At 40.3% G+C, this 22,363-nt stretch overlaps 1 protein-coding gene across 3 annotated transcripts in view; it reads right to left on the reverse strand.

Annotated features, from left to right (window-relative positions):
• mcph1 (microcephalin 1) overlaps window positions 1-22,363 on the reverse strand; it is a 285,601-nt gene that overhangs the window by 208,049 nt on the left and 55,189 nt on the right. For 2 of the 3 annotated variants that reach the window (XM_052025076.1, XM_052025077.1), the window contains exons 9-11: window positions 19,752-21,101; window positions 14,782-14,882; window positions 351-388 (exon numbers count right to left, since the gene is read on the reverse strand). In XM_052025076.1, the coding sequence (XP_051881036.1) occupies window positions 351-388; window positions 14,782-14,882; window positions 19,752-21,101 (1,489 nt within the window). The remainder of the gene's footprint in view (window positions 1-350; window positions 389-14,781; window positions 14,883-19,751; window positions 21,102-22,363) is intronic. The other variant, XM_052025078.1, reaches the window with a different exon arrangement.

The following is a 22,363-nucleotide window of genomic DNA, read 5'->3' on the forward strand; positions in this document are numbered from 1 at the left end:
GTTGCATCAGTTGTTGTTATCGTCTGTGCTTGCCCAGGTCTTGGAGGTGATAGAAATAACAGAATCTCAATTCCTTTAAGGCAACCATGGTATCACCCTGATCACAACATCATGATTTACTCTTTATAATCTTGACGACTTCCAGGAATCCTTGCTATCACAAAAAAACCTTTAATTTAAATTCATTAACATAAAAACCATGAAAATAAACTGAATGGGGAATCTAAAGAAATTGGGATTTTACAAGTTATATTCACTGAAGCCTGGATATACAGCACATAGCATGAGGCTTTCAGAAATTTAAGATTTCTTTTGGATATAAAAATCAAAAAACAAAACTTAGTACTTACTCGGAAGGCATGCTTGTCATGACAAGAGTTCTCCTTGGCTAGGAAAAAGTAAAGAAAACAGGTATCATGCCATAATCACACTGAACCACAAAAGATTTGCAAGAAATGGAAGTGCAGAATGTGGTGAGAATCTGATAATAACTTTCACACAATAACAATTGTTACTAATAGAGCGAACACTGCTGCATATTTCAAGCCTTTTTCTTAACAATACCCTCTCATATCTGACGTTATTCTACCCAAATTATCTTTGCAGCTCCCGCAAAGATTGATGAGATTGAGATGAGATATACTGTATTTATTAGTCACATGTACATCAAAACATACAGTGAAATGAATCTTTTGTGTAGATTGTTCTGGGGACAGCCCACAAGTGTCGCCACACTTCCAGCGCCAACATAGCATGCCCACAACTTCCTAACCCATACATCTTTGGAATGTGGGAGGAAACCAGAGCACCCGGAGGAAACTCACGCAGACACGGGGAGAACGTACAAACTCCCTACAGACAGTGGCAGGAATTGAACCCAGGTCGCTGGCGCTGTAATAGTGTTACGCTAATCGCTACACCGTGCTTACCATGATTTGGACGAAAGCATAGATGGCAAGTTTGCAGATGACACAAAAATTGGCAGAATTGTGCATAATGAGTAAGGTTATCAAAGGATACAGCAGGATTTAGATTAGCTGGGCATGTGGGCAGTGAAATGACAACTGGAGTTTAATCCGGCCAAGTGTGAGGTGTTGCACTTTGGGAGGTCAAATGTTAGAGGAAAGTATACAGGAAATGGCAGGACCTTAAGGAGCAACAATTACAGTGGGAACTTGGGGTCCAAGTCCATAGCTCCCTGAAAGTGGCAACACAAGTAGGTGGAGGGTAAAGGCGGAGTACAGCATGCTTATCTTCATCGATTGAGGCACTGAGTATAAAAATTCTCAAGTCACCATGTAGTTGTATTAAACTTTGGTTAGGGCACATTTAGAGTATGGTGTGCAGTTCTGGTTGCCGCATTACAGGGTGTAGAGGTTTTGAAGAGGGTGCACAAGAGGTTTACCAGGATGGTGCCTGGATTGGAGAGTTTTAGCAAAAAGGACAGGTTGGGCAAACTTGGATTGTTTTCTCTGGAGCATCGGAGGATGAGGGGTGACTCAATCGCAATATATAAGATTATGAGAGGCATAGATAGGGAGATAGAGTAGTTTTCCCATGGTGGAAATATCAAATACCATTGACTTAAGGTGAGAGGAGGAAAGTTTAAAGAAGATTTACAAGGCAAGTTTTTAAAAACACAAAAATACACTGAGTGGTGGTGTCTGAATGCACTGCCATGGGAGATGATGGAAGCAGGTACAATAGTGACAGTTGGGAGGCATTGAGATAGACACGTGAACAGGCAGGGAATGGAGGGATATGAACCACATGCAGGCAGATAAGATTAGTTTAATTTGGCATCAAGGTCGGCACAGACATTCTGGGCCAAAGGGCCTGCTTATGTACTATACTGCTCTATGTTCTAAGATATTGTCAAACCTATTCTATAAAGAGGATCTCCACAATAGTTCTCATGGCTTAATCACTACCTTATAAAGTTCAGAATACTGCTTTCATTTTAATACTGAATACTTAAACACAGATGTTTGGCCCTGACTGTTTAGAATTCAATTCTTCCTAACATTTTGTCCCATTCCTTCCGTTCAGTCTTTCACATTTTCTGGTCATTTTTATCTAGGTGCCATTTTAAACAAACATAACAAGCTAGTTTTGCATAAAGGGGTTGAAATTGGTCTCAAGCAGGCTAGGGAAACATAACCGTGAATTCAAAGCTCAAAGATGAAGCAGGGCATCAACGGCTGTGCAAACATGCATGACTGAGCCATGTCAGAGAGTTTGGGTGAGGGGAGCACCAGCCCATTTCTCCCCTGACATCTTCTACAGAAGATTCTGGTGAGGGAGGATGGAAGTGAAGCATCCGGTATTGGGTATGGTATATTGTTTGCTGGCAGGACGGCTTGCACTCCAGGGTCCACTGGACTTTTGCTGTCATATTCTCAAGCCAGACTTTCCATTCTAGTATTCTGCTATAATTTTATCAACACTTCTGGAACCACCTTTTGTCTCGGTTTCTTGGTCCCTATGCCTTGCATTATTTTTTCTTTTTTAAATTATTCCTGCATTCCACCCGATCAACAACTTGCACTCTGTTCTTTAAATATACAAATAGCCACATGGAGAAATCAATTGCTCTGCTGTTCTGTTTCCTTCAACATTCGACTGAATACAAGACAACAAAAATGTTCCATAAAATGAACAGCGTGCATCAAGGTTTGTCAGAAGTTTGTCTATTCCTTTGGTGTTAAAGCACTTCTAAATAGTTACTGGACATAAGATATTGTTTAACTCTAGGGTCATGTTGTGTAACAAATGATCCATGTGTTTTCAACTTGTGGCTTATGATGAGAATTTCTTATTGAAACAAAGAACCCACTTTCATCTCCACTTCGAATAACTGCAGATATTGCCAGAATACTTAAAATTTCCTAACTATTATTTTAAACAAAACTTCTTCAAACATTTGCAGAAAACCCTTACCATCACAGCAATGCATGACACACTTGCTTATACAAGCCAAAAATTGATAACCATTATCCATTTGTGTTGTGATTTTCAAAGCTGCCAGTTAGTGCCTTAAAGTGCTCCTTTTATTCCAGGCAGAGATGGTTGCGGGTGACATCCATCTAATGACATCAATGTACTCTGAGTAATAACATCTCATTAGAAGTGGTGCACTTCTGCCACAAAGTCTGTCAAAATGTTAATTATGATAACTTGCTCGCTTTATATAAACAATACTGTGGTAATCACTTTGCATCCTTGTGAAGTCAAGTTAAAGATTGTGCTTTGCAACACTAAAGGAAAGATAAGATGCTTAAATTGGCTGGATTTGCAAAGATGCCGACCTCGAATAGCTGGTTACAGATCAGGATACAGACATACATCCAGTGCACGGCGTGAAATTTCCAAGGTCCCAAGTTGACCCTCACCTGGGGCAAGCCCTAAGACTGCAGGAATTAGAGTAAACAGTGATCCAATCAGTGGGAGCTACATTTTTATTTTATTCATTTCTGAAGCTTGAAGTGTATATTTGTCTCAGTTCAGGGATTTGATTCACTATGTGCCTCATTCTCAATTTGTTTTTGATCAAATGCCATGATCATAAATCACCCAAGCAATGGAGAGTTTGGGCCTGACTTTTTCCAATGGTGAAGTAAAAGTGTCTAGGAATTAACTCATAGAAAGAGTCTGCCATACGCTTAATTGTAAAAAGGAGCGAGGTTGGTTAATCCCACTTCCCAGCTCATGGTCATCCACCCTGCCAATTGAACATGGCAAGTGTTCACCCAGGAATATTTTAAACACAGGAGTTTCCTGAAGAAGGGATTAACTATTTCTATGTTCCTTAATTCAGCACTGCCTCCAAGGTTAAACAAACTACAGTGGCAAAAATATACCTTGTACAAGTTCCAGAGAATGCTTATGACATCCAGAAGTTTTCTCTTCATTTATATTTTTTATTTTTAACTCAAAATATTTAAATTGTTGAGCATGATCCACTCTTTCCAAAGCTTCTTTTTAAAACCTTGAGTCATGGTATTCATTCTTCAGTGCACTATTTTAACTCACTTCATTAAAAAAAGTTTGAATTCCAATCCAGCTCATGTGAAGAAGTTTGGTTCTACTTTAAATAAAAATATATCCTTTCAGTAAACAATGCTTTGTTTGAAGACACATTTATTAATGTGTTTCATGTGTTATAATTTTTTTAAGTATAATCTAAAGTTCAATTTTAGATGATATTTAAAAACAATTGTAGCTAGGAGCTGTCTGAAGATGGATCCTCCAATCAAGGTGTACTGCCCAGTCCTGGACCCATGAGGGTGTGGAGCAAACATCATGGGTCATCCAATGGAAGGCAACCCAGCAAACTGCAGAAAGCAGCTTGCGAAGGAAACCAGAAGGTTGATAAACAAGGTATGATCAAGTCAGTGGACTGACAGATAGTTGGAGAAACAATGATCAGATCAGTGGACGGACAGATAGTTGGAGAAACGATGATCAGATCAGTGGACGGACAGATAGTTGTAGAAACAATGATCAGATCAGTGGACGGACAGAAGATGACAGTTGGTGCTGATAAGTTAGAAACGGATACTGAACCAGTACTGAAACTGAACTCATCCACGGCATCCAGGTTGACACTGATCAAGGGCCAAACTCACCAAGTGAATAAACACCTCTCTGAGGATGATAACAAGGAGCCAACAGAAAGTCCGCACTGGAATGACATCTCTGTGGAGACCAATCTTCATAAAGGGAAAGCCCTCTGCACCTGGGCTGAAAGATATCAACCGTCAGGAGTCAGGAGGAATCCCCCCATGTCTGGAGCAAGGAGATCGGACCTGGAAAGTTCAACATCACGTATCTAGCCAGTCCCTTGTGTGGGTAATGTCCTAACTAACTTGCTTAAGTCGTTTTTTTTGCAGCCTTAAACATGATTAGTGAGACTAATGAAGAGACAAGTAAAGGAAGTCTGAGTGTAAAACACACACTCTGCCTCAGAATTTCTATCTGCCCCGAGTGTTGCCACAACACATGGGCAACACAATATCAGGTAAAAAAAAAGTTCTTTTATTTGCTTGAGAAAATATTCACCAGTTATTGTGCTGCAGTTTTGTATTTGGTTAACAATATTGGAAATTAGAAGTAGAATCTTTGGACCATTAAGCACAAGGGAAATCCAGAAAATTAAATGACCTTGTGTGAATAGACTTAAAGCCCAGATGGGCACAAATGAAATATTCAATGCACTGCTTCAGTGAGCTGAGCTATGGTCCTTGAGCTACATCATGTGTAACATACAGACAGAAATCTTTCAGACCATATTGGCTGTGCCAATACTTAGCATTCTGTTCTTTCCCGATAACCCCGCAAACATTTCCTCAGATAATGAGTATGTTTTGGACAGTAAGCAGCAGGAAGTGGAAAGTAAGCTAATGAGGCATGTTGCTTAAATGAATCAAACTATTCCTTTACGATTACGTTGGAATAAATGTTGTTCTTACACATACAAATAGAACAGGAAGACCTGATCCATAAAAGGACGATATTGGATCTCCTGGGGAAATGGAATATCGTCACCCAAAGACCATGTGTAAAGGTGCTGCAAAGGGGTGTGGAAAGAACATGCAAACATTACCAACTCTTCTTGAATCTTGTTTAGAATACTTGAACTTTCTATCGGGCAGTCATCAATTTCTTTATCAAGTCACTGAAAATGCTTGTAACAGTGCACAAAAATCTAGGCAGACACCAACGTAATCAGTTTGTGCACTCACAAAACAGATGAGCCCTCTAGTCAAACAACTTAACAAATGGGTGAAAAACCAACACCTCTGCCACTCCACTCGGAACCTTCTCTCAGCCACCTTCAACCACATGGGGCATCTTCCCACCTGTCACCAAGTAGTTATTCTGCAGATCTGTTGAAAGATCTTATCTTTAAAAATAATCACCAATCTGCAGTGGTTATTGATCATTCTGAATGCAGCACATGATCGTTTCAGATATTTTGGAAAGCAAATATTATAGAGGAGACATTTCATTTATTGTTTGGATTGGGGGGGGTGGAGGCGGCTGAGTGGCACAGCTGCTGCCACGCAGCTCCAACAAACCTGCATTTGATCCTGACTTTAGTTGCTGTCCATGTGGAGTTTGCACATTCTCCCTGTCATCTCATGGGTTTCCTCCGGGTGCTCCAGTCTCCTCCCACACCCCAAAGGCCCGCGGGTTGGGAGGTTAATTGGCCACTGTAAATTGCCTCTGGTGTGTAGTACAGGGAAAATAAAATTGGCTAGTGTAGAATTAACATAACTGCTTACTTGATGGTTGGCATGGACTTGATGGGCTGAAGGCCCCATTTCCATGGTGTATCTCCCCGTGACCGTGACTCTGGTCCAAATTCAAAACAGTTTGTTTTTAAGATAAAGGAAATATATATTAACTCAAATATCACAGACTGTTGCAATGAGATCACTTCAATCTTACTTGTTTTCATCATTTTCCCCCCTTTTCCCTGATCGAGATTGGCTTCTTCATGAGCTGAAGCTCTAGCCTTGGAACATTTGGCCACTTGGTCTTCTGCTCTTTTGTTATGCTGCATTCAGAATGATCAATAAACACAGCAGATTTGTGAGTATTTTTAAAGATAAGATCTTTCAACAGATCTGCAGAATAACTACCTTGTGACAGGTGAGAAGATGCCCTGTGTGGTTGAAGGTGGCTGTTAAGTTAAAGGAACAAAGTTTCTAAGTGGAATAGCAGATACAGAAGGAGCTGAGTAGGTTGGGGAATGCAGAGGAAAATATACCCAAATGCAAATAACATAGCTGGAATGAGACCTGAACTACGAGGAAACATTAAAGAAACCAGAACCCTCTTTAGTTGAGCAGAAGAATGTCAACAGAAGATAGATAAGTACATACAGAATCATGGAAAGGTTTGATCGGGTAAATTCCCAAAAAAAAGGCCTCCGTAGCTGAAGTACAGAAGCTCATCACTGAAGGAAAACCAAGGACTAGTTAGGCAAGTTAATTCTGAAGAGAGAGGCTTGTTACTGGATGCTATACTCTATCTGAACAGTAATAGAGGAATACGCCTTTTAAAGAGGAAATGTATAAATAATATATTTCAGGTCAACTTTGGAGGAATGTGGGATCCTCCAAATGAAAAGAAGAAACCAAGATTGTGTCTGGCCTCTCAGGTGGACAGAAGAATATCCCAATGGAATATTTTTTCCTCACCTTCCATCCTACAATTGCCCCGATTCAACATCACCAAACAGCTGGTGGTTACCCTATTGCTGTTGGAGGGACTTTGGTGAAAGATCGAATCGACTGGGACTCTGTTCCCCCAGGTTTAGAATAATGAGGGGTGTTCTCATTGAAACGTAAATTCGTAAAGTGCTTGACAGGATTGATCCAGGGCAGATGGTCCCTCAACTGAGGCTTAGCTTCAGAATACAAGGTAGGTTACATAAGAACTTAAGAAATAGGAGCAGGAGTAGGTCATCTGGCCTGTCAAGCCTGCTCCACCATTCAATAAGATCATAGGTTATTGATGACAAAGACAAGGAGAAATTTCTTCACTCAGAACGTGGTGAAAGCGTGGAATTCCCCAATCCATGGGGCTGTGGTGGTTCAGTCATGGCGTCTGTTTGAAACAGAAAATGATAGATCTCCAGACATTTAGGGAATCAAGATAATATGGAGATAGTGCTGGAAGAAGGGACTGAGGTAAATCAGGTAGGATCCTGATGAAGTTCCAGATGGTCTACTCTTGCTCCTGTTTCTTACACTCCTACGTCTTTGAATGCATATTGGTCACTACATTTCATGTATTAGTGTCTACATTGCAAAAAGTACTTCAGTGAGTGTAAGGCAACAGGGGTGTTCTAATGCGGTAAGCAGTGTGACATCCTGCAGAAATTTTATTTCAAGTGCTTGATAGTATTTTGAACCATTAATTGTATAGCCAACTGTTTTAGCATCAGTAACTGTTATCAATCTATTAACTGCATCACACAGAGATTAAAGGGTGAGTAACTGCAAGCAAAGAACATTGGACGAAGGCCATAAACAGGAATGGGGAAGCGCTGCTTTTCAGACTGGAGGGAGCATAGAGTTGTACCCACCAGGGTCAATATTAGGGCCACTTTATTTTAAACTTGTGTCAATGCTTCAGGTTAACAAAGGAAATATTTCCATATTTGTAGCTGATACAAACTCAAGTGTAGTGGAGCAGTGGGAAGGCGCATAGCTATCTTTAGGAGGATCGAGTCAGACTGATGAAATGAGTAGACACATGGGAGATGAAACTCAACTGAGATTACAGTGGATAATGGAACTTGGGATGAAAGATCCCCACCATCCAGGCCATGCCCTCTTCTCACTGCTACTCTCAGGCAGGAGGTACAGAAGCCTGAAGTCCCACACCACCAGGTTCAGGAACAGCTACTTCCCTGCAACCATCAGGTTCTGGAACCGACCTGCACAACCCTAACCCTACCTCAGCAACGGAACACTGTGGACCACCTCTTGCACTGCCATGGACTTGTCATATTTTTTTTGCACTAATGCCTTGTTTTTGCAGTCTTTATTCTTTACAGTTTTGTATAATTTATATTGTGTGTGTTGTCTGTACCTACGAGCCTGTGATGCCGCTGCAAGCAAGTTTTTTAATGTACCTGTACCTCACCGTACTTGTGCACATGACAATAAACTCAAGAATGAGAACTAATAGAAACTAAATGGAATAATAATGAGGTGCAAAACGTGAAGAATTGGACATCCATTTACAAAAACTGAGGGCCCTCTCCTCCCTTCCCTGCATTGGCACCTCTCTCTCTGCACTTATTCTTCCCCCTCCAAGTTTTGCCAGGCTCTCCAGCCCCAAGGAGAGCCTGTTGTCCAACCACTAACAGGCTGGGCTGGGGTGCAGAACAGCTGATGGGGGTGCCCACAGGTCACTGTGCAGGCAGTGGTGGGTTCCAGTGGTGCTGCAGAGTGAGGCACTGAGCCCACAGACAGGCAGCCGGTCAGACAGGGCCTCCCCCACCCTCGGCTCTCCCTCCTCACACTCAGCCCCTTCCGTTTTGCCTCTGATTCAGCTGCCAACCACACCTCTCATTACGTTTCCTTGGCAGTGCAGGACAAAGACCTGTCACGTGCCCATCCTCTCTGCAGCTTACACCAACTTGTTTTTCTCTTGCCCAGTGTGGAGGAAGGGTCTCCAACCTGAAACATTAATTCTGGCTCTCTTTCCCAGATGCTGCCTGACCTGTTGAGTGTTCCCAGAATTTTCTCATTGTTTCAGTTGAAACTCCAGCAGAGGTAAATTAACGTTTGGCAGTTCGCCACTGAATTGGGCACGAGTCTTCCTTCTTATGGAATATTCCATCACTTGCATCCGATAACAATTCTTAGTCTTTTTGTATTTTCACATTTTCTTATGACAGATAAAGTAGCCATGTGGCCCAGCAAGTCTTTGCCAGCTCTCAGCACAATCTCATCGATCCCATTCTCCCATCTATTCTCAACGATGGTTAAGAAAGAATTAGAGTGATATGGCCAAACTCAGGCAAATAGGACTAACTCAGGGAGGCAACTTAGTCGGCACAGGTGAGTTGGGCCAAAGGGTCCATTTCCTTGCTGTATAGTTCTATGACCCACATATCCATCAACTACAACCTGATTTTCCTGCCATCCAGCTACACAAGAGCAATTGACAGGAGTGAATAAACTTACTTGCACGTCTTTGAGATGTGGGAGAAAACTGGAGAACCCGGGGGAAACTTGCACGGTCACAGAGAGAATGTGCAAACTCCGCATAGACAGCACCAGGAGCTCAGGATCAAACTCGGGTCTCTGGAGCTGCACAGCTGTGCTTCCCTCTGGTGATAACATCCCAGCTGTCGCTTGGCTGTACAGAATCACCGGCTATTTCACAAGGTTGTGGGTTTAAAATCACACACCAGGGACAAACACAAATCAAACCAACTCTTCAAAAAGTCAGTCTTAAAAATGGGATAGAACGCAAAGCTGAGACCTCACCTGCCCACAGAGACGATTGCAAATTTTTTGAAGATTCTATTTGAAAATCAGGAACCTCTTCATAACGTCTGGGCAAAAACCTATTCTGTAACCAACTGCAAGCCGGATGCTTCAATGATTAGCTCTTGCTTTGTCTTTGCAAATTGGTTGTCATGCTTCTCGTATTGAAATGGTGACCCCAAAACTTGTATCATTAACAGAAAAATATTTTGACACATCTGAAAGGACACTGGAAAAAATTCAAGCCTTTTGGACTTCCTTGAATTAATTTGTTATCTGCCTGTACATTGCTGAGGAAGTGTAACACTATCAGAGATGCCATCTTGTGGAAGAGATGTTAAACCCAGGCCCCCTTTGTCTTATAACAAGAATTAGGCTAAAATACACTTTCTATCATTTGCATTGACTATGCTAAATAAAATAATTGACCAATAATTTGCAAATCTTTAGTCTGAGGTTCCTGAAGCTAGCTAACTTTTACTTAACCCAGGGCATGGAACATGAATGGCCAAAATTCCATGCCTAATCAGTCTTTGTATACCTAGAGCTGCACCTGATAAGTTTGTGGAAGAACGTCCATGGCTTACATTTGAGTCAATTCTATGGAAAACCAACAGTATTTATGCAGGAAATAAAAGGATGAGTTGCCAAAGCTAGAGCCCAAGCTAAGAGGAGGCGGGTTTGTATACATGGCCCCCTATAATATGGCAACAAAGGGTGGATATCATAAATGTAAAGATTGCTTACAGATTTACCAACCCCTCGCGCTGCACCCCAAACATCAACTGACACACGTATACCAGAGGTCCAAGATCTACGAGTGCCTGTCTGAGCTTTCTGCCAACTAACAGTTTTTATATATATACACTAATCTGTTAATATATGGGCTATAACCACTGGGCCACAACTATTTTGCCCTTCATTTGAAATTCATCATTAACTGGAGTGGTCTTATCAGCCCAATCCTGAAGTGGTAATGGCACACTCTGCAAGAGACTGTAAAAGATGTTAAAATAGTATGTGAAGACAGGGATGAGTTATTCTCCATGCCCAAGCCAATGTTCATTTCTTAATCAACATGAAAATACAACTATGACCAGATGATCAAACTATGACAGCTTTGTGTGTGTAAATTGGCTGCTGTATTTTCTACATGGCAACAGTAACTAAGTGCAAAATAAAATCACTTCATTGGCTGTAGACTTGGGACCAAAATGGTACTATACAAATGTAAGTCTCATATTTTTCTCCCTAAAGATGAGCATTTGCGCCACTAGTTTATGGATTACCAGAGACTGGATACAGTTCAAAACTCGAACAGAAACAACACCAGCATAAAAAGCACTGCCCATAACTTGAGGTGGTAGATCAGTACAATGGGCATTCAATGAAAACACAGCATATGACACTTCTGATTTAAAAGATATGACTTTGAGATTATGGCATGAGATTACAAAGAGCAGAAGAAAACATGAAAAATAGAAAAGTCACTCGATCTGCTTTCAAGACGGGTGTTGCAGCCAAACAAAGACATCAACAGAGTCATTACCTCCTCTGATGGATACAAGCTTTGACACCTACTGTAACTTGTCCAAGTGCAAAATGTGCTGTACATTACTTCAACGGTCTTTGAGCCAAGATCAAAAAATTTATCTTCTGGGGTTCATTATATCATTCTATCATCAAACCAGAGAATGGTTTCCAATCAATGAACTGGATCAATCTGATGCTAGCCCCACTTCAATAAATGTTACTTCAGATTAGTTCAGGCACAAAAATGAAACTATTTTAAAAAAAAAGGTACTTGTTGCAGAGCTAAGATTTAAAGTAGACTTCACAGGATGTTGACATTGCTGGGCCAGCCTGTATTCTTTGTCCATTTCTGATTGCCTTTGAAGGAAGGTAGTGAGTGAACTACAATGTCGGGCCTGGATTCACCTGTTACTGCACCTAAATAACCCTTACTGGCATACTTAAAGGGAACACATGCATTGAAGGATACGGTAATTGACATTAAAATTAACTAAGATCTTGCATGCCAAACTTCACAATCACTTCATCGCTTGCAAATTAACAAGTCCTGACCACTACTGAAAATACCACATCCTTGCAAGAAATATCTTGGCCTAACTGCCATCAGTCCCAGGGTTCCATATGACTTAATGGATATTGCTGTGATTCTGCTCTTGGTGATTTGAAAAGTTTCACTATTAATGTAGTTTATGAAGAACGGAGATAACGAGAGACGGGGAGCAATTAAAGGGAGAAATTAAAGCAGAAGGAATGACCATGTGCAATGATTTATCACACAATGAGCCTTCATAAAAACTAGTCATTTTAACTGATTAATCGATTGAGAGATTTTCTGCTTCTTACCACACTATGAATTTTAAATCTGAATTTTATCATCATCGTCATGTAAATGTAATGTTTCCTGTGCCATTTAAATCTCAGAATACATCTACCTCAAACTTGGGAATTTTAGAAAATAATATTTTCTTAGTGAAGTTGTAGTCATTTTACATACTGATAGTGGCCACAACAAAATACTCCTAAAATTTCTTAAGTTTTCCATGCACTGTACAAGAAAAGGATTTCAGCCTAACATGGTTCACTTCAGTCAGTTTTCACTCAAAGGAAAATCATTTAGTTATTAAAACCTTGAGATAGTTCTCTCCTTTACCTATTGGAGGGATCTAATATTCAGCAACACCAAACTAAACAAAAGTTGTTTATTACTATTAACAAGATTAGTTTAAAATTATATGCATAGTATAACTAGACTGGTATGGGAAATTCTTCTGGCTTGGCACAATACACATTGTTCTTTTCAGGATGAGGTAAACTAAAATAAACTACATCTAATAATCATCTGTAACTTATTAACCCCTACAACACTTTATCCTTCCATCTGCCACCACAAGGTTCCGTGTTCATACTAAAATGCCTCTCCTTCCTCAGTCGCAGATTTATCCCTTCTACTGACAAATTGGTAGACTTGAGGCAAATACAGATTGGAGTTACGGGCCTGTCAAAATGGAATCAAGTTGTATGAAGTAAGCCGTACAGAGGTTTCCTCATTTCTCTTCCATTATTACCATGCCTCAAGCTTTCACTGTATCGCCCTTTTATCCACATCTGACAAAACATCACCACCCTAATGCACTGAGATTGGCATACAAAAATTTTTCAGCAACATGACACCATCTTGCATAACCAGAGAAAAATGAAAAAAAACATCACTCGCTGGTTCCAAAGTAGAAGTGCTAGAATTCCTTTCAATTACTTCTTAATATGACCCTAAAAAAAAGCCCCAACTCAGACTTCTTTATGAGTCTACATTCTAATTTCCTTAAGGACAGATTTAAGGACACACAAGAGGAGGAGTAGGCCACTAAATTGGGGGATTTAAGGGCTGTGGGGAATTGGCAGATCTACTCAACTCTTCTTCTCTGCCAATTCCCCACAGCATATAAATTTCCTGGTCTGTATCTACCTCCACCTTAAATACTTCTATACTTCTAATGGCCTTACTACTGTAACAACTGATTATGTTTCTTGTCTTCACCAGGAGACAGACTTCCTTATTTTCCTTTCTTACACATTCCAGTAAAAGACGACAGCCAGTGGCTTCTACATCCATGATGCCAGGAAGCAGCTCAGCTCGCCATCATGATCATAACCATGCTTTGAGTACAAAAGCCTCCCTATTCCATTTGAGCATATATTGTTGATTTCTTTTTTTGCAGTAGTAACTTGTGAAGCTATGTAGACTGATGAAAGCTAGTGACAAACTCTAGCTTAAACAGTCACATCCCAATCAAAAGATAAACTCTTCTGTTAGAACATGTTAGGCACATGAAAAGTATCTATGGACTTTAAGATGAGGTTTGTCTTTTCAGATGAAATAGAACATTTAGAGTATACCACGGTCAAAAGGAAAAACCCATTGCACTTGATTAATTGGGTATTTTACATTTATAAACCTGCTTGGATCAAAGAAACAGTCAATCAAGTTACTGACAATGGAACATGTGCAAAATTTTATTGACGTGCACCCTACCCATCTCAGTTTCACACAGCTAAAGCGTAGATCGGTAAAGATACGAGTGATTATGAACACTCAAGCGTGCTTCAAAAAATCTACTGGAACTTAACCAGCCTAGAGACATGAGATTTCACACAGGCATTGGTTTACAAGGTTGAGGAGGAGGAATGTGGGTATCCAGGGAGATATGTTGCACATTTAATTACCAAGTCATACTATTGGTCAACCATTAAACGTGTCCAAGATTGAGTCTTGTGGTTTTATCAAGTTAGGGACAAGCAATGAATACAACTACCTTCCAAGTTCCAATGCATGAGGCATCTCCTTAAAACTACCTGGATCACAATTAGTTCCCACTTTCCACCCCACCATATGAATAAATAGGCATAGTGTTGATCTTTTGACAAGAAAAAGAGATAGAATCCTTGTTTGCATTTAGTTAACTATTGCACGTTTCAAGTCATGAGGATATTTTGAGGTAGACCTGAAAAATGATTCAGTGATTCATCTAGTGATTCAATATAGTTTAGAACAAAACATTGAAGGAATTCTCGACCAACAGAAAATATTGTATGCTGTAGAAAAGCATGGTTCCTTCACTGAAAACCAAACACCAAAAGAACAACCAAAAATACAACCGAGAACTTTTTCCTGACATAACAATTTATGCTCGAAGAACCTTGTTATGTGTAATAGTCATCAACAAGTTCCACTAACCTTCATATTCTTCCTTTTGCATTCAATGGTTCTGTTTGTTACTTCAATTAAATTGTGTTTTTCTTTAAGGAAACAAGTCATCTTCAATCCTAAGGGACTGCCTTAGAAGAAGAAAAAGTTTCTTATTACAATCTAATAAAAAAAAACATGTTTAATTGACGTTAACCAATACCTGGGCTCAATGAACAATCATAAAAAGAAATCTCAATTTTGCTTTTGAAATTTTTTTTTCAATTCAATCAAATTATGCTTCCTTAAAAATAACATTAATCCCAATGTATAGGAATGGGAATGAAACAATAAAAGTTTGGAGATGCTGAGCAGATCAGTCTCCATAGGAGGAGAGAATGTGGATTAGGATTTGACTGTAATAGCTCCAGAGGTGTATGGGGGAGGTGAGCCCATGCAGAATTGGGCTGAGAAGTGGCAGATGGAGTTCAAACCGGAGAAGTGTGAGGTGATACATTTTGGAAGGACAAACTCCAAGGCGGAGTACAAAGTTAATGGCAGGATTCTGGGCAGTGTGGAGGAGCAGAGGGATCTGAGGGTTCATATCCACAGATCCCTTAAAGTTGCCTCACAGGTGGATAGGGTAGTTAAGAAAGCTTATGGGCTGTTAGCTTTCATAAGTCATGGGATCGAATTTCAGAGCCGCAAGGTAATGATGCAGCTCTACAAAACTCTGGTTACACCACACTTGGAGTACTGTGTCCAGTTCTGGTCACCTCATTATAGGAAGGATGTGGAGGTGTTGGAGAGGGTGCAGAGGAGATTTACCAGGATGCTGCCTGGTTTAGAGAGTATGCATTATGAGTAGAGACTAAGGGAGCTAGAGCTTTACTCTTTGGAGAGAGGGAGGATGAGAGGAGACATGATAGAGGTGTACAAAATATTAAGAGGAATGGATAGAGTGGACAGCCAGCGCCTCTTTCCCAGGGCACCAATGGTCAATACAAGAGGGCATGGCTTTAAAGTAATGGGTGGGAAGTTCAAGGGAGATATCAGAGGAAGGTTATTTACCCAGAAAGTGGTTGGGGCATGGAATGCGCTGCCTGGGGTGGTGGTGGAGGCAGGAACATTGGTCAAATTCAAGAGATTACTGGATAAGCACATGGAGGAATTTAAAATAGAGAGATATGGGGGAGGAAGGGGTTAGATAGTCTTAGGTGAGGTTTAAAGGTCGGCACAACATCGTGGGCCGAAGGGCCTGTATTGTGCGGTACTGTTCTATGTTGTATGTACACGTCATTAATAGAAGGGGCCAACAACGCCTTGAATACTGTACAACTTAGAAAAACATAAAATGATTATATATAATGGTAGTATAATGTATCATGTATAACAAGCAAATTAATATTTTATACAACGTAACATATGTGGTGACTTTACAAATTTATCAGACAGTCAACATAAATTAAAATTATTAAAATCTATGCCAAGCAATTCAATGCAAAAACAATTTCTACTTGGCCTAAAAATTTTTTAATTTAAGGAATCGGCAGGTCTGCTAATTGGGGCTCCAAATTTGGTTGTCCAAGTGCATTGAGATCAATGAAACATGCAGATGCAAAATACTGATCGCCTGTTTCACAGTTCTCATGGCACAGAACAAGGCCTTTCAGCTCATCTAGTTTATGCCAGCATTCCCATCAGTCCCACTCCCCCTGATAATTTTCCTGCAACCTATTCTCTCTGCCTCCTGCCCAATCAACTCCTCCCCAGTTGTCCTGTCACCTGCCTACACAAGCAGCAATTTGCATCAGCCGATTAACCCTCCTACATGTTTTTGAGGTTGGGGGGTGGAACCTAAGGGGAACATGCAAACTGAACAGAGACATCACTGGAGGTCAGCATCAAAGCCCTGTTGCTGGAGCTGAGAGACAGCAGCGCTACCTGCTATGCCATTTACAGAAATACTCTGCCAAGGTGATTCCCCCTTGGCAGTTGAGGCCAATTTGAATGTCTCGGGGTCAATGTTGGTTGAAGGACATACATGGAGAAACAAAGGACTGCAGATGCTGGAATCTAGATGGAAAACACTGATGCTGGAGGAACAGTTTGACTGCCTGCTTCGCTCCACGGATGCTGCCTGGCCTGCTGAGTTCCTCCAGCATCATCATTTTTCATGAAGGACAGACATAATGCAACCCTGGAGCAAAGGAGGCTGAGAGGTGACCTGACAGAGGTTCATAAAATTATGAGAAGCGCAGAGGTGAATGGCCACAGTCTTTTTCCCAGGGTGGGGGAATCTAAAACCAGCGGGCATTGATTTAAGGCGAGAGGGGACAGATTTAAAGGAGACCTGAGGGGCAACTTTTTCCACACAGAGGGTGGTGGGTATATGGAACAAGCTGCCAGAGGAGGAGGTGGAGGCAGGTACAATTACAACATTTAAAATACATGGCAAGGAAAGGTTTAGAGGAATATGGGCCAAATGCAGGTAAACAGGACTGGCTCAGGTAAGCAACTTGGTCGGCATGGACAAGTTGGGCTGAAGGGCCTGTTTCCAAACTGTGTAACTCCATGACTCAAGATTGAGGGGGAAGAGGAGAGGCAAAAATAAGGAACAGAGAGAGGAATGAAGATGGCAAACTCAGAAAAGATTGAGAAGCAAAACAAATTCACTGGTGAAAGGCAGGTGGGTGGGAGCAAAGAGTGAGAACGAGACCAAGCTGGGAAATCAAAATTTAGATACTGGGAGTCCGCCTGCATGAGAAATATTACCTCCAGTACAAAGGAGTGGAACAGGAAACCCAATCGTGAGATGGAAGATTGGGGGCGACGTTCCAGGTGAGACAGAAATATATTAGATGTATGTTATACATCTGCTCAGATAAATTTCCTCTGTGTGCTCTGAAACTCGATGGGCCGAATGGCCTGCTTCTGCTCCCTTGTCTTGTGATCTTGTGATTATAGATTCTCAGTACTATTATTTTTATGTCAAAACATGATGCACATGATTATGCATTGAGTGTTTGTCCATCTTGAACACAAGCCATCTTCAGATATATTATCTTTAAAACTCAAGACTGATTTCAGGTTTTTAAAATAGAAATCTGTAACTGCTGATAGAAATAAATTTTATTAGATATTTCCAACTATTTCACTCCCTTTTTAAAATGATTACTCCAACCGGTACAGTTTGCAGCACCTTTGTGATGTTGTTGTGAAAAAATATTTTGCAGGTCACAAAAATAAAACTTACTCCATGAAAAAATTCTTCCAAGAACTATTAAAGTCAAAAGGTTTTATTTCTGCTAATGTTTACATTCACTTTGATGATCATACAATAATCAAATTCAAAATTCACATTTAGAGGAATATTCCAGGAAATCGTTTTGTTGCAAATATTATTTCTTCCCAAGTCAAAAATTACCAGTCTGATTCTAATTTAAATTGGAAATAACATTCCTACTGTTACACTTCCCACCCACCAATCCTCATTATGTGCCCATGTTTGACACCATATAGCAACAGATGATTGCAGTAGGATTTCATTTTCCACAAGGACAATAAGTGGGCTTTGAGGTACAATTCCACACTCTTTTCCATCCAGTCAGCGTACTACACCCTCTGAAAGCCCAATCTTGATTTTCTGTGCAAGTTGAAATGGAAGAGCACAGAATGAAGTTGGTGGAATCAAGAGTTCAGAATGGAAGATTTAGGGGCAAGTGATGTTTGTTTAATTTAAACTGCAGTTTACATTTATTGTTGTTCCACATTGACGAGACACAACAATAAAACCAAAACCCTTCTTTAAATAAAATTAGCTAAAAAGTTTTAATAGAGACATCACATGGTTGTTCCACATGTAGCCACACATCAGATTTTAAAGCGCTATTGCTTCTCAGGACCTCGTGATAGAGATGGAAAGTGCGCTAAGCATCCAAATGCTTTACAGTGACCTCTGCTGGGAAGTGCTCCTTTAAGCATCCAACCAGGGAGTTTGCACTTCACCGGGCTGGCTGTTGAGAAACGTGAATCTATGACCTTATCATTCCATTTCCTTTCATTTCATGGGACAGGAACAGTATGGGCAAGGCTTTCATTAATTGTCCCTGAACTGATTAGCTTACTTGGTCATTTCAGAGAACAGATAAATATCGAACACATTGGTAGGCCTGGAGCTACAAACAAGCCAGGTGGAGAAAGGAAGGCAAATTTCATTCTCTGAAGGACATTAGTAAACGAGATGGGTTTTTACACAAGAGTAAATTCACGTTGTTATTTAGCTTTTTATTTTAGCTTATTCAATTACATGGAAATTAACTTCCCAGCTTCTGGAATGGAATTTAAACTCATCTCCAGATCAATGATCCAGGCCTCTGGATACCAGTCCAGTAATTTAATCAGTTTGTTAGCAATAGCATTGTGGAATCCCTGGACAGTATTAACCAATGTCAACTAAAGGGCACAGAGAAAGTCAAGACCTCTAAGCACAAAAACAGGTGAACACATTTATTGTTGAAATACTAACAGAGGAAACTGTAACACTGCTATCCTGAGCATGTCTGACTAAACAAGGCATTAGGGTTGTTTTGTGCTTAGGTTCCCTGAATTACTCTATTGGAGCACCTTAATCTAATTTTCAGTTCTTTATTTCATCTGAAGGAAACTTTCCATTTTGTTTTCCTGCTCAGTACTCTGGAATATCCTTTGAAATCAAGGTCTTAAACATCATTTCACATGTTCACAACTAAAGACATCTCTAAATATAAAAGAAACCCTTAAAATGCTGAACAGCAACCCTTTTGATTTTGATTCTGGAATTCAAAGGTTGCATGTCGAAACTTTTCTCACCCAAGACATTGTAATAACAATATCCCTAAAGTAGGCTTATGACCAGACTGACATAGTCCAGTTGAAACAATCTCCCCTATTTGGTTAACAGGCTTAACCTGTATCTTCTTAATATGATAAAGAATCATCTTTATTGCTTTGAGAGAAGTATAATCAAACCAATCACATACTTTGGCTGGGTCCACTCTGATGGTCGTCGTCCGATTCATTGTCAACGCTTTGCAATTTTAAGAAGTCTTTAGACAATGTGTCCTCCTGATGGCACTGTACTTTTTCTTCCTCATACCCTTTCTTATTCATTTGATCGGAGAGTTGCATGGAAATTATGGAGTAGGTTTGTGGCTCATGGTGCAAATTCGATGGTTTTATCCCTTTATTGCGTTTAGAAAGACAAGTCATAGTAGAGTGATTTGGAAGCAAGTCTAACCTTTTCTCTTCATGACGCTGACACAGTTCTTTTTTCTTAGACACTTCATTCATAAGTTCTCTCGATTCATCAAGAAAATATTTAAATAGTTCTTTTAAATGAGATTTCCTTCTCTGACGAGATTTAGCAGCATCTGACTGAAGTGTAGCATTGCTTCTGTCGGGGCTATTTTTGCCAGCCAGTGCAGCTGCATTCAAAGGTTCATTATCTTTATCAGTACAAACACTGGGCTGTGCTTCAACACTGACACTTCCTGCACTCCTTGCCCTTTTATTTCTAGCCGCAGAAATTTGTGGATCGATTTCTTGCAATTTTCTCTTTTGCTTAACGTTTCCAAAAATAATGCCAGGAGGACTTGGTGATTTGGGCGGAAGCACACCTAATGAAAGTCTTGGATTGTTTTGGCCATTCAGGTTAACTGTCGAGAAGAAGTCCTCATACATCAATCTGTCCTTATTAGTAGGGCAAACTTCCTCTTTATTAGGGAAGTTGCCTGCTTCAGATATATCATTTCTAGTTGATTTAAAATGGTCCTTACATAATTTTCCATTTTTCTTTGAGCTACATTGATTTTTCTTCATTACAGTTGAAAAATTTGATTGCAGAGGAGAAGCATAATTTTTATAATGTTCATTAGATACAAAATCAGTCTCTGTAAGGTAGTGATCTTCTACAGTGGCCGTTGACTTTACTGGAGGAGGTGATTGTACAATTTTGTTGCTTAGTGCATCACAAAGGTTTAGATCTGCTCCTGCATTGTTCAAAACTTCAACACTTCCTTCAGAATAATTTTCACTCACTTTCTTATTACATGAGCCTGCTGACACTTTGTCGCGATGCAGAGAAGCTAGGGCACTCTTCGGAAAATGTAATTTCATTTTAGAAATAGATTTCTTTCCCCTTCGCAATGATGTTTTGTTTTCATCTTGTGATGATTTGATCAAATGCATTCCCTGTACAAAAGGCTCTGTCCTGTGATGTTGACTCATTTGTCCTTCATAAGCATCTGCTGAAAGTGGAGTCTTGCTTTTGCCAGCGTATTTTCCACAAGTATTATTAATTGATGCCCCTCCAGAATCAACTTCATACTCTTCTGTAACAAGATAAAGAACTTCATTCTTATCTGCACTAAAGTAAACCACAAAAATATTACAGGATTAGGAAAATAGAAAACAATTGTACTCACAAAATAATAGTTAACACCAAAGAAAAGCAGGCAAAACAGAACTGCTGTATAAAGGTGCAGAGCGGCTTGTCCTTTGTCCAGTGAACAACCCTTGTCAATCGTTTAGCCACATTCCTCATCTCCATGTTCTGCTAATTGCTACACCTTCCCATGCTTAGAGTCCTTCCTCTCTTAAAGTACCCACAAGATGTTTAGCTGAATTTAAACCAGTCACCCAGTTGGCGACTATACATTTAAGTCAACTTTAATCTCCTTAATCTTGTTTAATGTATACCTGGACCAATAAGTGGCCCATAATTACTGCAAATGCTGCACAGTTAAAACCAAAAGAATGTTATACACTTGAACAGGAGGAACAGATCATTATTTGAAGTGTTATAAGACTAATGACTGCTGGTTATTAGAGAGATGCAACACAGAAAACAGACTTGGGGCAATTGACAGCAGCCAATGAACCTACCAACCTGAGCATTTTGGGATGTGGGAGGAAACTAGGACACCTACAGTGCCACTGCAGCTGAGAGGCAGCCTCTCTACTAGCCACGGCCGCCCTTGTCCTGGTACTTAGAAACGTACATTCTTATATGATATTTCCTTCGGTTATGAGCTGTCACAGCACCAGACTGAAGCATAACGTTGGTTCTATCATGGCTATTTTTGACAACCAGTATAACTGCAAAGCTTCATTATCTTCACAAGCACAAGCACTGGGCTGTTGGGCCCCACTATATTGTCACTGCCATTTGCCCTCCTTATTCTCCATAGAGTTCTATTAATTTCTTGCAGTTTTCAGAATAAATGCATGTCCACTTAAGACTGAGATGAGAAGGAATTTCTTCTGAGGGTTGCGAATCTTTGGAATTCTCTGTCCCAGAAAGAATGGGAATGTTGAGTCATCAAGTATATTCAAGGCTGAAGTAGATCTTTAGACAACAAGGGGGTGCAAGAGCTAAACAAATCTTACAGGAGTTTGGACCATCAGATGAGTCACGATCTTAATCAATGGTGGAGCATACCTGGGATGTGGCCAACTTCTGCTTTTTCTTTAAAAAAAGTTTTTTTTGCACAACATTACAGGATCGGCCCAGGAGACATTGGAGCAGCGGGTCCCAAACAGGTACAGACAGAGTATTTAAAAAGCTTGTGCGTTTCGTTTGTTTTTGCGGGCT

This window comes from Pristis pectinata, chromosome 10 (genome assembly GCF_009764475.1).
Source record: "Pristis pectinata isolate sPriPec2 chromosome 10, sPriPec2.1.pri, whole genome shotgun sequence".
In the NCBI taxonomy this organism is placed as follows: domain Eukaryota; kingdom Metazoa; phylum Chordata; class Chondrichthyes; order Rhinopristiformes; family Pristidae; genus Pristis; species Pristis pectinata.